Below are 15,500 nucleotides of genomic sequence, written 5' to 3' on the forward strand. Positions count from 1 at the left end.
AATAGACCAATGTTTGGTCTATCCCCCAAACAAAGATGATAAAGGAGAATATGATCAACATGGTAATAGTTGACTTCAGATTATGTGCTAAACAGAATAATTTTCTTAACAATTTGAAAGGATATTAAGTGTATTCACAAAGTTTTTGGTGAGGGATTTAAGACAAAGTATGACCAAATATCTTTGCACAAATTGGCTACTGTCTAATGGACCCACAGTCATTAATTAGTCTTTGGGGCTGGCTTGGACAGGGGACTTATGAGGTCTATGCTTTTAACCATTTGTTTTGGGTCACTTTCTTCTTTTTGTTTTTTTAATTTTAATGGGGCGACATTGATCAATCAAGGTACATAGGTTTAGAGAAAACATCTCCAGGTTATTTTGACATTTGATTATGTTGCATACCCATCACCCAAAGTCAAATTGTCTTCCGTCACCTTCTATCTGGTTTTCTTTGTGCCTCTCCCCTCCCCCCACCACCACCCTCTCTCCCCCCACCCCTATAACCACCACACTCTTGTCCATGTCCCTGAGTCTCATTCTTATGTCCCACCTATGTATGGAATCATATAGTTCTTAGTTTTTTCTGTTTTACTTATTTCACTCAGTATAATGTTATCAAGGTCCATCCATGTTGTTGTAAATGATCCGATGTCATCATTTCTTGTGGCTGAGTAGTATTCTATAGTATATATGTACCACATCTTCTTTATCCAGTCATCTATTGAAGGGCTTTTTGGCTGTTTCCATGTCTTGGCCACTGTGAACAGTGCTGCAGTGAACATGGGGCTGCATGTGTCTTTACTGTTGGTGGGAATGTAAAGTAGTACAACCATTATGGAAGAAAGTATGGTGGTTCCTCAAAAAATTAAAAATAGAACTACCATATGACCCAGCAATTCCTATACTGGGTATAGACTCCCCAAACTCAAACACACTGGTACGTAAGGATCACTTTCTCCTAACAGTCACGATGTACAGGAAAATCAGAACAAGCATACGTGAGATAAGACTTTTTATAATAGACGAGAGAGGGAAGGAAGGAGGGAAGGAGGGAGGGAGGGAGGGAAATAAAGTAGTGGGAAAAGAAGCACATTGACAGAATATTTGCTAAATGCTACACCTCCAAACCCGATGTCTAATTATTTTGTACCTAATTGCACACACACACGCATTTATTTTAAATTCTTTTAAAGAACTGATTGTTTATTCCATTTATGTGTTCAACAAATAAGCCACTGGGTTAAAAACAGAAATCAAATCATTCTATCACAGCATCTGGAAAGGATGCAGATTTTTGGAGTCAGACTGAATCCAAGCTTTGATGTGATCTCAAATTATTCGATCTCTGTGAGCCTCAGTTTCTTTATCTGTAAAATGGGCACACTATTGCCTGCCTTAAGAAGATGTGAGAATTTAAGAACATAATGATATAAAAGCTTAGCCCCATGTCTGGCTTCTTCTTTTCTTTTTCTTTTTTTTAGAAATTAAATTTAATGTGGTGACGTTGGTCTATAAGGACATATAGGTTTCAGGTAAACATCTCTATAGCACTGGAACTGTTGATTGTGTTGTGTGCCATCACCCAAAGTCAGATCACTTACCATCACCCTGTATTTACCCTTTTTTAACTCCCCTCCCGCCCACGCCCTTCCTCTGGGAACCACTTCACTTTTGTCTACGTCCATGGATCTCAGTTTTATATCTCCCCTATGTGTGAAATCATATAGTTCTAAGCTTTTGCTGATTTACTTATTTCATTTAGCATAACGTTCTCAAGTTCCATCCATGTTGTTGTAAATGCCAATATATCATCATTTTTTATGGCTGAGTAGTATTCCATTGTATATATGTACCACATCTTCTTTATCCAATCCTCTACTGAGGGACATTTTGGTTGTTTCCATGTCTTGGCCACCGTGCATGTGTCTTTGCATACCAGTGTTTTTTATTTTTTCTGTTGGATACCCAGTAGGGGGATTGCTGGGTCATATGGTAGCTCTATTCTTAATTTTTTGAGGAACTGCCATATTGTCTTCCATAATAGTTGTACCAGTTTACATTCCTACCAGCAAAGAAAGGCAATGACAAGTTTTGGAAAGGTTGTAGAGGAAAAGGGGCCACACCTATAAATAATAAGATAGATTCAGGATTAAGAGCTCATGAAACATGTCAGAACTCAAGTAGTTGTTGAGACTGAGGATTTATAGCAGTTGGTCCAAGGGCCCCAAAGGACCTTTCTAAGCAGAATTCTTCCAGATGATCTTGGTGGGAACCCCATTTTGAAGCACTTGTCTATCACACAATATTTGAAGCTAAAAGAAATATTTATTGGTCATGACACTTAGCTATGTGGATCAAGTGTCATCCCAGTGCCCTGAGGTCATGGGTTTCATCCCTGGTCAGGGCACATATTAGAAGCAATCAATGACTACACAGCTAAGTGGAATGTGAGATGCTTCTCTGTCTCTCTCCTTCACCTCTTCCTCTGTCTCTTTCAATCAATGGAAAAAAATAAAAAGAATTTATATCTTGCTTAACAAGGCACACAGTAGGAGGAGGCAGTATACTTATTGAACACTGTATCTTTAAAAATGGAAACTATTGTTTTAATATCGAGTTTTAGCAAGCATGTAGTTCAGGGATTGCAGACTCTCAGAAACAGGAATGATTATAAATAGACTAGCATTTAGCCCTAGACTTGGGCTTTCTGGAGTGTGGTTGTTGCCAAAAGGCTGATTTTTATTTTTATTTTATTTTATTTTTTTATAAATTTTTATTAATGTTAATGGGGTGACATCAATAAATCAGGGTACATATATTCAAAGAAAACATGTCCAGATTATCTTGTCATTCACTTATGTTGCATACCCATCACCCAAAGTCAGATTGTCCTCCGTCACCTTTTATCTAGTTTTCTTTGTGCCCCCTCCCCCTCCCCCTCTCCTCCTTCCCTCTTGTGCCCCCCTCCCCCTGACCCCCCCATCCCCGGTAACCACCACACTCTTGTCCATGTCTCTTAGTCTCGTTTTTATGTCCCACCAATGTATGGAATCATGTAGTTCTTGGTTTTTTCTGATTTACTAATTTTACTCCGTATAATGTTATCAAGATCCCACCATTTTGTTGTACATGATCCGATGTCATCATTTCTTAAGGCTGAGTAGTATTCCATAGTGTGTATGTGCCACATCTTCTTTATCCAGTCTTCTATTGAAGGGCTTTTTGGTTGTTTCCATGTCTTGGCCACTGTGAACAATGCTGCAATGAACATGGGGCTACATGTGTCTTTACGTATCAATGTTTCTGAGTTTTGAGGGTATGTACCCAGTAGAGGGATTGCTGGGTCATAAGGTAGTTCTATTTTCAGTTTTTTGAGGAACCACCATACTTTCTTCCATAATGGTTGTACTACTTTACATTCCCACCAACAGTGAATGAGGGTTCCTTTTTCTCCACAGCCTCTCTAGCATTTGTTATTACCTGTCTTGTTGATAATAGCTAATCTAACAGATGTGAGGTGGTATCGCATTGTAGTTTTGATTTGCATTTCTCTAATAACTAATGAAGATGAGCATCTCTTCATATATCTGTTGGCCATCTGTATTTCTTCCTGGGAGAAGTTTCTGTTCATGTCCTCTTCCCATTTTTTTATTGCATTGTTTGTTTGTTGTTGAGTTTTATAAGTTTTTTGTAAATTTTGGATATTAGGCCCTTATCTGAGCTGTTGTTTGAAAATATCATTTCCAATTTAGTTGGCTGTCTGTTTATTTTGTTGTCAGTTTCTCTTGCTGAGCAAAAACTTTTTAGTCTGATGTAGTCCCGTTCATTTATCTTTGCCTTCACTTCTCTTGCCTTTGGAGTCAAATTCATAAAATGCTCTTTAAAACCAAGGTCCATGAGTTTAGTACCTATGTCTTCTTCTATGTACTTTATTGTTTCAGGTCTTATATTTAGGTCTTTGATCCATTTTGAATTAATTTTAGTACACGGGGACAGGCTGTAGTCGAGTTTCATTCTTTTGCATGTGGCTTTCCAGTTTTCCCAGCACCATTTGTTGAAGAGGCTTTCTTTTCTCCATTGTGTGTTGTTGGCCCCTTTATCAAAAATTATTTGACTATATATATGTGGTTTTATTTCTGGACTTTCTATTCTGTTCCATTGGTCTGAGTGTCTATTTTTCTGCCAATACCATGCTGTTTTGATTGTCGTGGCCCTATAATATAGTTTGAAGTCAGGTATTGTAATGCCCCCAGCTTCATTCTTTTTCCTTAGGATTGCTTTGGCTAATCGGGGTTTTTTATAGTTCCATATAAATCTGATGATTTTTTGTTCCATTTCTTTAAAGAATGTCATAGGAATTTTGATGGGAATTGCATTAAATTTGTATATTGCTTTGGGTAATATGGCCATTTTGATTATATTTATTCTTCCTATCTGAGAACAAGGAATATTTTTCCATCTCATTGTATCTTTTCGATTTCCCTTAACAATGCTTTGTAGTTTTCATTATATAAGTCCTTTACATTCTTTGATATGTTTATTCCTAGGTATTTTATTTTATTTTTTGTTGCAATCGTGAAGGGGATTATTTTTTTGAGTTCGTTTTCTAATATTTCATTGTTGGCATAGAGAAAGGCTATGGACTTTTGTATGTTAATTTTGTATCCTGCGACCTTACTGTATTGGTTTATTGTTTCTAGTAATCTTTTTGTGGAGTCTTTCGGGTTTTCAATGTATAGGATCATATCATCTGCAAAAAGTGATACCTTTACTTCTTCTTTTCTGATATGGATGCCTTTTATTTCTTTCTCTTGTCTGATTGCTCTGGCCAGAACTTTTAGCACCACATTAAATAAGAGTGGAGAGAGTGGACAACCCTATCTTGTTCCTGATTTAAGGTGGAAAGTCCTCAGTTTTATGCCATTTAATATGATGTTGGCTGATGGTTTATCATATATGGACAGGGCTGATTTTTAAAACTATAAGGCTGCAACTAATCAGTTGGCTTTAAATGTGGTTGATGATGTAAGTAGTCACTGGCCAATTAGGATGATTTAAAAAGTGGTTCTCGTACTTACTTTTACAGTTTTCTAAGAACAACAGTTAATTTTTTTTTTCCTGGAAGAATGCAATCTTTTAATTTTATTTTAGGGCTAAAGTAGAAAAATAAAAGCAGAGGAAGCAGAACGAGGTACAGAAGTTGGAAACGCACTTCTCTGTAGGATCTCAGGTGTGATTACTGAGCAGGCATATTTTTTCTGAGGAAGCAGTTCATCCTGACTCAGGAGAGCAGCGTGCTGCTTGAGAGCACCAGGAACTCTTCCCAATCTCGGTCTCAGCATCCCTGGCGGCAACTTTCTTGTTTCTCTTCAGTATCTGGTGAGCTAGAAGCTCCCCAAACGAGCAGAGAGGGAGAATCTGGAGAGTTTGCCCCTAGCCCACTCTCCGGTGATGAACAAGGTAAGCATGAACTTAAAGACATACTAAGAATGGAAACAGTGTTCTGATAAAGAGAAAATAACAAGAGAGAAAACGGTAGATTTAAAGGCGGAGTCAGACAAAGGGTAGATCGATGAAAGATTTCAGAGGAAAACGTAGAAAATGGGGGTAAAAAAACTGATATACAAGAGGATCTTAGGGTAAAGGAAAGTTCTTTATAAATCACAATTTTGTTCCAGGAGCAGAACTATCAGTACCAACAGGTGGAAATAAGGCGTATTCCGACGTTATGTGCTCCTCAGAAGACGAGCCGGGAAGTCTAGAAGCAGTGACTGAAAGCAGTCGAGCACGTGACACAACAGGTGAGGCTGTCCAAAGGTCACGGCGTGAGGGTGGTCCACAGGTACCACAGACCCCAAGTAGAGTGTGACAGGTGGTCCAGTTCATCCCACTATCTCCTGTTCTTTGCATTTTTCTCAACACGACCCTTTTGGGAACAGCAGGGAGGCACAAGAACATTATCCTGTCATGTTAACAGGATGGGTCCTGTTGGTTATATGTGGTTGATGTAGTAGAAGGACTCTCTTAATATGACAGTATCTAGTTTACTACATTAGTATATTAGAAGTAACTTTGTATTCATACAGTGATTTCCACCCTTGTCCTACCCAAATATCTATGGAATATGAAAAAAAAAGGAGGATGTACTTCTAGTAGATAATAGTGTCCCTTTTTTTTTTATACTCTTAGTGATTTTTTTTTAAATTTTATTTATTCATTTTTAGAGAGGAGAGAGAGAGAGAGAGAGAGAGAGAGAGAGAGAGGAGAGAGAGAGACAGGGGGGAGGAGCAGGAAGCATCAACTCCCATATGTGCCTTGACCAGGCAAGCCCAGGGTTTCGAACTGGCGACCTCAGCATTTCCAGGTCAATGCTTTATCCACTGCGCCACCACAGGTCAGGCAATAGTGTCACTTTTTTTACAACCTTAGAAAGACCTCAAAGACAGCTGATCCTGCCACTTGTCAGCAGGGGAGACTTCAGATCAACTGCTTTTAACCCAGCACATCTTTCTGATGGATGTCTTTGGCATGTCACTAATTTATATAGTGTTTCCGTACAAACTTTATCACATAGGATATTATTTAATCCTCACAGAAATTCATCAGACTGAGACAGGATAGGACACCTGTTCTTATCTGTCAGTGAATTGAACTATGGAGGTATTTAAGAGTGTTTTTCAAAACCCCACTGAGAAATAAAGGAAGACCCTGGACTCATCCTGGACTCCCACTTCTCATTCAGAAGATATTTAGTTTTTTTAAAAGGAAGAGAAAAATGATAAACCAAATGGCTTAAAAAAAAAAACTTAAGCCTTCTATATTGTATGCATCATCCTAGTATTGGTAACTTTTAGTTCTCAATTTCTACTTTATATCAACTTCTTGTTTTATAGATAATGTGGCTCTTGGAAACAGCTCTACTTTGGGAAGGATCAAGAGGAAAAGAAGTAAGAGTGAATAAAATTTTATGTGATTTTCATGTTTAAGTGAATTTTTAAATGGAAGTTTTATATTCTTCTTTATAAGAATGTGATGATAATATGACAGTCCCTCAAATATGTTCCTATCCTGATCTCTGGAATTTGTAATGTTTTTTTTCTTCCATGGCAAAAGGGAGATTACCTTGCAAATTTGGGCGCCACCAGTATAATTAATGAGTTTTAGAGTGAAGAGCTATTCCTAGATGTGGAAGATAGTCACAGAAACATGCATGTTGCTGCCTGTGAAGATGGAGGGGAGGAACAAGGAATATGGGTTACAAGTAGAATTTGGACAATGGAAAACTACTCAGCCATGAAAAAGGAGGAAACCTTATCTTTTATGACAGCATGGATAGACCTGGGAAGTATTATGCTAAGAGATAATCCAGTCAGAGAAAGACAAGCACCATATGATGTTACTTATATGTGGCACCTAAGGAACAAAATAAACCAACAAACAAAATAGAAACAGACTCATAGATGTGAAGAACAGGCTGACAGCTGTCAGAGGGAATGGGGGTTGAAGGACTGCATGAAAAAGGTGAAGGGATTAGGCAAAGAAAAACTCATAGAGGTGAGACAACAGTGCGTGGAGATTAGGAGAGGGGAGGGGCGGGGGTAAGTAGAGGAGGGTGAAGGGGAGAAAAATGGTGACAGAAAGAAGCGACTTGGGGTGGTGAACGCACAATACAACTTACAATCATCTGCTGAGATGACATTATTTAATAAAATGAGTAGATTCACTGTCAAGAAATTGTGTTCTGTAGAAGGGACCAAGAATGTGGCTTAATAACTTTTTGCTGATGCCTCAGAAGTAGCAAAATATCAGAATAATTCAGTCGCATAAAAAGTTTTTTGAAGAGATTAAATGCATATCTTACAGATCCCCTTAGCCATGTCAGCGTAGATAAAACAATAGATATATAATTATGTAGGAAAATTTGTGGAGGGGCTCTTGTCTATGGAGTACATCTCCGTGACATACATGGGAGATCTGTCAAGTTCTTGAGAATTTTATACCAACAGAAACAGAGACATCCATGCTTAATCCCTGGAACCTGTCATTTCTTCCTTCACATGGTGAGAGGGACTTGGAGGGTGTGATAAGGATATTGAAATGGGGAGGCTGTCTTGGGTTATCTGGATGGTCCCAGTTGGATTAGCACATGGGTCCTGAAAATCAGAAAACCTCTCCTGCTGTGAAAGAGGGAATAATGATCTGAGTGATGCGGTGAGGCTGGCTTTGCACATGCAGGCAGGGGACCCTGAGCCAAGAATACGGAAGCCGGAGAAGATTTTCAAAAACGGATTATTTCCTACAGCCTCCGAAAAGAACAGTCCTGTGGGTACCTAAATTTTAGCCCAGTGAGACTTGGGTTAGATGACTGACCTTCAGATATGTAAAATAATAAATTTGTGTTGTTTTAAGCTACAAAGTTTATGATAACTTATTACAGTAGCTATGACAACAAATATTTTTTATACCCCCCCCCAAATGAATATTCACCTTTGTATGGTTAGATTACATCTTTTAAAATAGCAACTTATATTTTTTAATGCTTATATCTTCACGTTTAAATTTTTTTTTAAATATATGAACTTTATAAATTTGATATATATGTTTAGTTTTTTTCTATGCATTTATTAACACATTTAGAATGATATTATCTATCTAAAAAGTCTATTTATACTGTTCCATTTTCCTTTAAATTAGTAGATCACGTATAAGACAATATAAACATTTAATATTTTGCTAACTTACCTTTTAAAAAGTTCTCTTTTGAGATAAAATTTACAGCAAAATGTAATTGTAAAGAGGTTGAGAATAGCATTTGATGCATCCTGACATGCATTGTCCTATATAACTCAAATCCTATTAAGATGCAGAAAGTGACCATCACCCCAGAAAGGGCCCTCATGTTCTTCTAGTCCAGTGGTTCTCAACCTTTCTAATGCCGTGACCCCGCAATACAGTTCCTCATGTTGCGGTGACCCCAAACCAAAAAATAATTTTGGTGGCTACTTCATAACTGTAATTTTGCTACAGTTATGATTCGGAATGTAAATACCTGATATGCATTATGTATTTTCCGATGGCTTTAGGCAACCCCACCGGGGTCGCGACCCACAGGTTGAGAACCGCTGTTCTAGTATATCCTTAACCCTCACTCATCAAACACAATTACTACTCTTATTTTTTCATGATACCTTAATTTGGCTTGTTTGCCAATTACAAATAAATAAGGTTTTTAGAACATATTCTGTTGTGGTGCAGTGTTTCATTCAGCACAATTTCTTTTTATTTTATTTTAACCTATGTTGTTGAATGTACCAATATAGCTTCTTTCTTCTGATTGCAGTGGATGCACATTGTATGAACCTAGCCACTACCGCATGTCCTCCTATTGATGGACACCATCAGTGTGCCAGTTTGGGGCTAATGTGAAGACATTGCGATGAACATTCTTGTAAAACGCTTTCCGTGGCTTCACGCCTTCATAGACCTTGAATACATCCCTAGAAGTGGCTTTTCTGAGATATGATACGGGTGCATCACTTCTTTGTCCCCCAGCACCAATGTAGGGTCAATGCGGCACAAAAAGACTTAGCCAGGCTGAGGAATATGAGCTTTCAGGAACTGTTCCCCGCTGTCAGAAACCCCCGCTTAGAAGGGGGATGCTAGTACGCCTGCTCAAACCTTCAGGCAGTCTCCTCTGAGCAGAGGAGGGAGACCTTGTTATCCGGGATATTTCTGAGGAGGGAGACGTTCTCTATTCTATACCAGTCAGGAAACGTCTGCCCTCGGGGCCTGGATGGCTACATTAGATACTCGGAGGCACGTGGAAGTCCACCAAGAAGTGCCCCAAGCAAATCCACTTCACCCGGCGCACTCCGGTGAATTTCCCCATGAAGACACCACTCCCGCCAGCCCCTTCATTACTTGGACCAGTGCGGGTGGGACTGAGTCCATCTGGTTTGTTTCTCGCAGCATTTAACCCTAAGTGCTCTGGGCCTCCTGGGCCCAACTCCCAATCTGCCGTTCACCACGTTTCCGTGAGCGAGGCCAGTGAGTACCTGGCTTTCACTTAAGAAGCATCCTCTCAAGGGCATATACACAGGGATCCTGGGAGAGAAGCATTTACAGTGAGGCCCCTTCATGTGCTGGGCACCAGCCAGGGCCAGATGAAGAGTGCCCCCGTGTGAGCCCTGGCTGTGGCCTGATCGTTCCCACTTCCATTCACTGCGTCTAGTCCTTGCTGCTCAGAGGGGCTCTGCCTGGGGGTGCAGAGGCCGGGAACGGTTCCTGTTTCCTCTGCACCAGACAGAACGGCAGAACCCCGCATCTCCTCGGTGGGAGAGCTGGACCACGCGCATGGGCCTGGAAGAAGGGTTCACGGCGGTTCTGAGAGACAGATATTATTAATGCTTCTTCCTCCCTCGGACGTCCTAAAGTGTATGGTGTTCCTTCCTCAGATGCCTGGATCTTTGCTCTTCCTCGACTGTCCCCCAAAATCTGTGTGTACCCTCCCAGTGGCTATAACTGCATCTCTCTTTCTCAATCATCTTTCATTGTCACTCAGACATTTTATTCAGAAGGATCAGATACAAGCAGGAAAAGGCATTTCATAAAATGTAGCCAGAACTAAATCTGACTCCCCCAGGCACTCAGGGTGGTTGGAAAAGGAGGCGTCGTCCAGGGCAGGTCAGGACAGAATCCTGACTTCTTAGAATTGGCCGATATGACACCGTTCACCCTCAGTGCTTTGGTCCTGATCATCATGCAGGAGGAGCTGGTCCTTTTCTGGGAACAGCTGTCTTCAGTGACCAAAGAGCCGTACAGAGGTGTGTAGACAGGAGAGGAGGGATGTTGAGTCACATGATCAGTGCATTGGGAGACGCACTATTGTCAGACTCAGATGGCCCAGCCAGCCAGGCTCATGACACGCACAAGCTTCTAGGGTCACGATGGTGTGGCCTGTCAGCTGCTCTGTAAGTTCAAGTGTGGACTGCGTTGACACCCCACACACAGCCCCAGGAGGGCGTGGCAGCCTGATCAGTGTGTCAGGAGCAGACAGAGAAAGCGCCGAGTGATGGCCCCCTGACCGTGGGATGAGCAGGCGGGCTTTGGTGGAAGTCATGAGCCTGGCGTGCAGCAGTAGCCCCGACGTCAGAATCGTGGTGTCAGCCTCTGTCTGCAGAGACCAGGTGCTGGGCATTTCCATGAGAGTTCCCCACAAGTTCATGTCCACAGTCACGGTCTGAGAGAGAGGTACCTGCCCTTTGCCAGCCCGTGGTTTTCCGCTTGACTAGCACAGCACCTAGGCCCTGTGCGAAAGCCCAGTTGTCTGAGTTCTGCCAGCCAGAGGAGGGACCAAATTTGCTTTGGCTTCTGCCAAGTTGGCTGTGAAACCAAGCAGCCACAGCAGCCCTGTGGACACCGGCTGTCAGCTTAGCCAGGCATGTGAACACCAGGCCCAGGCCACTAGGGGAATCTTGAATTCAGGACACCGTGAGATCATTGTTTGCTGTGAAGGAGACAGAAAGCCCAGCTGTCCTTGGGTCACCGTCCCCACATTCTTGAATATACCAGTTCCACGTAAAGGGCATGACTTTCAGGCCCTTCCTGCCTTGTAAGTCCTAGAACTGAGTTGACCCACCTCGAAGTGGGCCTCCCTCCATGGACTGAGGCTTTGCTTTCAGCAGTAGAAATCTAGTAGCTGACCGGCATGATATTCCTAATAATAACAAGATACCATCTCTATTGACCAGTGCCAGTGGTCTTCTCACATTCACATGTTTTCATGTCGTTCACGAAAGCGAAAACACAGTCACACAAAGACCCACTGTGGGTCCTTACGTTCTCCAGGGGCCTCAGGTACTCGATTAAACACAAGTGAGACGATCTGTCTCATACCTGCGGGAGTCCAGAGATTATTTTATGGAAATGCCTCCATATCAAGGTCAAGACTGTTTCCTCGACTTGTATATGGTCCATGACATCCTTTAGGAATGGAATAATAAAGAGTGCTTCCCATCGCATGTTTGAATGGACACTTTCGAAGTGAACATGCTGTACATAACCACAATTTTCATCCAGTCTAGGGCACCGGCTGCGGTTTGTTGTCTGCCTTTAAAAAACAAAACTTCCAGTGAAGGCTGTCTCTTCTTGTCTCCCAAGTCTTTGCAGTGCAGGATATATCTTTGTAATCAACCTCACGCTGCTCCCATGATAATTAGGAATCCCCCCCCCCCTTTTTTTTTTTATTTTTTTGTGGATCAAAGTCTGAAAAAAGTCCTCGAATGCTACCAAACCTACAAGGCTTTGAGAATTACATTCATGGTTCTGAATAATTAACTTTATCCTCTTCCTTTTTGAAGAAAAAAAGAAAGGACATTCCTGGACAAGAATGAAAAGGAAGCAGTGGAGAAACCCCTGCGGCAAAGGTAAGCAGGCCAGGTGCGGCAGTCCCACCTCTGACTTTCCTGGGGACGCCTGTGGCCCCGCAGACCCCGGAGGGCCCTCGGATTCCCTGCTGCTCCGTCAGGCGGGAGGGAGGCCAAGACACTGGAACAGAGAGGCCTGGAAAGGCAGAGGCCTTAACAAAACGGTTTATTCTCCTCCACGTAGTCATCCAGAATTAAATGATCAGGCTGACAGGGAGACACTGCTTCCCCAGTATACGGCTCCTTTACTGGGTCAAGAAATTTTTGTTAATTTGGAAAGATGTTCCAAAGAAGGCTCAATGAAGAAAGCGGACTGGGTGTGTCTGTGTACACACACATGTGATAAAAAACATATACATATAATTCTATGTACACACAAACATATACATTGGTGCAGATGTGTATATGCGTATTTATTTGTGTTTATCCATCTCTATATATAAACACAGAGATATAGAAAAAAATCCATGGCAGTTCATCCACAAAAACATGTAGTGATTACATTCAGCCATTGAACTGTAGATGATGTTTATACTTTTCATCTGTGTTTTTAAACTCTATGTTGTGTATATTCAAAATAGTAAACATGTTCAACTGTTGAAATGAAAAAATATTATTTAAATAGTAGCATATGCCTATTTTTATGTACATATAAAAGAGAAGGGTTATGATAATTGGGGGACCAGTGTAAATGGGTGTTGAGGGGGTATTCTGAGATCACGGAGGTCTTTCGGTTTGTGCACTCTGTGAGGGGGGCTCTAAGATATTTGATGTAATCAAATGTAGAACGGCTATTACAAGAAGTTAGACACCCATTGTCTTCCACATCCAGTTAATTCTCTTTATATAGCCTCTTATTTGTCTTTTAGTAATTCGTTTTTGGGTAATTTTGGGTTACTCTGTGGCATTTCTTTACACAGTATTCTTCAGCCAATAGATTATGGCTTACTTAGACAATAGCCTGTTGTTTTACAAACCAGGAGTTTTTTATTAAAAAGTGTTGTATGAGTAGCCTTTTTTTTGTTTTGCCAGTTCAATGAGTAGATTAAGGATGATTTAGATCTATAGAGTATTAGAGGAGGTGATTTATATATTGGATGAGAGAGGATGCACAAATGAACTTTAAACCCCTCAGGTCTTATTCAAGAGTTGGCAAGGGATGTTAGTTTTCCATTCCTGCATGAAAAATTACCAAGAGCTTAGTGACTGAACACAAGACCTATTAGTTGTCTTACAGTTCTGTGGGTTGCAAGTCTGGATGGGTGCAATACAGTCCTATGCTTAACGTGTCACGGGCTAAAATCAAGATGTCCACTATTTACTCTTATTTGGAGACTCTGGGGAGATTTATTCAAACTGTCGACAGAATCTAGTTCCTTGTGATTGTAGGACTGAGATTCCAGTTTTGTTGCTGATGGTGGCCAGAGATCATTCTTAGTTCCTAGAGGCCACTCACTTTCCTTGATGTATGACCCATATATATTCAATCCAGTGATAGCTTGTAGAGTTTTTCTCAATCCTTCTGATACTACCTAGAGAAAACTCTACTTTTAAAGGGCTTCTGTAGTTAAATTGGACCCACCAGGAGGAAAATCAATCTTTCTTCCCTCCCTCCCTCCCTCCCTCCCTTCCTCCCTCCCTCCCTCCCTTCCTTCCTTTCTTCCTTCCTTCCTTCCTTCCTTCCTTCTTTTTCTTTCTGTCGTTCACTAAATTCTTTCTATTTTCCTTTCAGTTTTATTGGGCTATAATTGACATACAACACTGTATAAATTTAAGGTGCATAGCATAATGATTTGACTTACATATATTGTGAACTAATATTTACAGTAATTTCAATTAAGATCCACCATCTCATATAGACACACTAAAAGAAGTATTTTTCCTTGTGATGAGAACTTTTAAAATTTACTCTCTTGGTAACTTACAAATATACAACAGTGTTAACTATAGTCATCATGGTGTATATTACATTTACAGTACTTGTTTATCTTACAACTGGAAGTTTATACGTTTTGATAACCTTCTTTCAATTCCTCTAGTTTCCATTGCCCACTGTGGCAAAAACAAATTGGTTCTCTTTTTCTATTTTTTTAAAGATTTCCCATTTAAATGAAGTCATACAGTATTTGTCTTTCTCTGACGTATTTCACTTACGTACTGCCTTCAAGGTCCATCATGCTGTTAAAATGAGCAAAATGCATGATGTTCCTTTCTTTTTTTTTCTCTTTTCTTTATGAATTCCATTGTGTGTATGTATCACATTTTTAAAATTTATTTATTTATTTATTTATTTATTTATTTATTTATTTATTACGGAGACAGAGAGTGAGTCAGAGAGAGGGATAGACAGATAGACAGGAACGGAGAGAGATGAGAAGCATCAATCGTTAGTTTTTCATTGTGCATTGCAACACCTTAGTTGTTCATTGATTGCTTCTTATATGTGCCTTGACCGCGGGCCTTCAGCAGACTGAGTAACCCCTTGCTGGAGCCAGCGACCTTGGGTTCAAGCTGGTGGGCTTTTTTTGCTCAAACCAGATGAGCCCGCGCTCAAGCTGGCGACCTCGGGGTCTCGAACCTGGGTCCTCTGCATCCCAGTCCAACGCTTTATTCACTGCGCCACTACCTGGTCAGGCTGTATCACATTTTCTTTATTTATTTATCTGTTGTTGGATACATAGGTTGTTTCTATTTCTTGGCATTGTGAAAAATGTTTCAGTGAACAAGGGGGCACTATCTCCTTGACATAGCTATTTTGTGTTTTTTGGATAGTTACCCAGAAATGAAATTGCTGCATCATATGGTAGTTCTATGTTTATTTTTTTTGTGTAATCTCCATACGGTTTTCTCTACTGGTTGCACAAATTTACAATCTTATCTGCAGTGCTCACGAGTTCCCTTTTCTCACCAGCATTGGTTATCTCTTGTCTTGATAACATTTGTTTCTTAATATCACTTCTGCATTATAACATAACTTAAAAATTGGGAAATATGACATTCACAGAGTTTAGAAAGGAAATCGTGGAGGGTCATTTTAGAGTTCTGCTTACCACAGTAAGGTTTTAGTAAACC

General features: G+C 40.5%; 1 protein-coding gene across 3 annotated transcripts in view; it reads left to right on the forward strand.

The window, feature by feature from the left end:
* The window catches only part of LOC136378398 (nuclear body protein SP140-like protein), an 88,667-nt gene that overhangs the window by 42,092 nt on the left and 31,075 nt on the right, over positions 1–15,500 (forward strand). For 2 of the 3 annotated variants that reach the window (XM_066345285.1, XM_066345282.1), the window contains 3 exons: positions 5,685–5,804; positions 6,897–6,950; positions 12,363–12,428. In XM_066345285.1, coding sequence (XP_066201382.1) covers positions 5,685–5,804; positions 6,897–6,950; positions 12,363–12,428 — 240 coding nt within the window. Of the gene's footprint in view, positions 1–5,681; positions 5,805–6,896; positions 6,951–12,362; positions 12,429–15,500 lie in introns of all 3 variants that reach the window. The other variant, XM_066345281.1, reaches the window with a different exon arrangement.

The sequence above is a fragment of the Saccopteryx leptura genome, chromosome 7 (genome assembly GCF_036850995.1).
Source record: "Saccopteryx leptura isolate mSacLep1 chromosome 7, mSacLep1_pri_phased_curated, whole genome shotgun sequence".
NCBI lineage: Eukaryota > Metazoa > Chordata > Mammalia > Chiroptera > Emballonuridae > Saccopteryx > Saccopteryx leptura.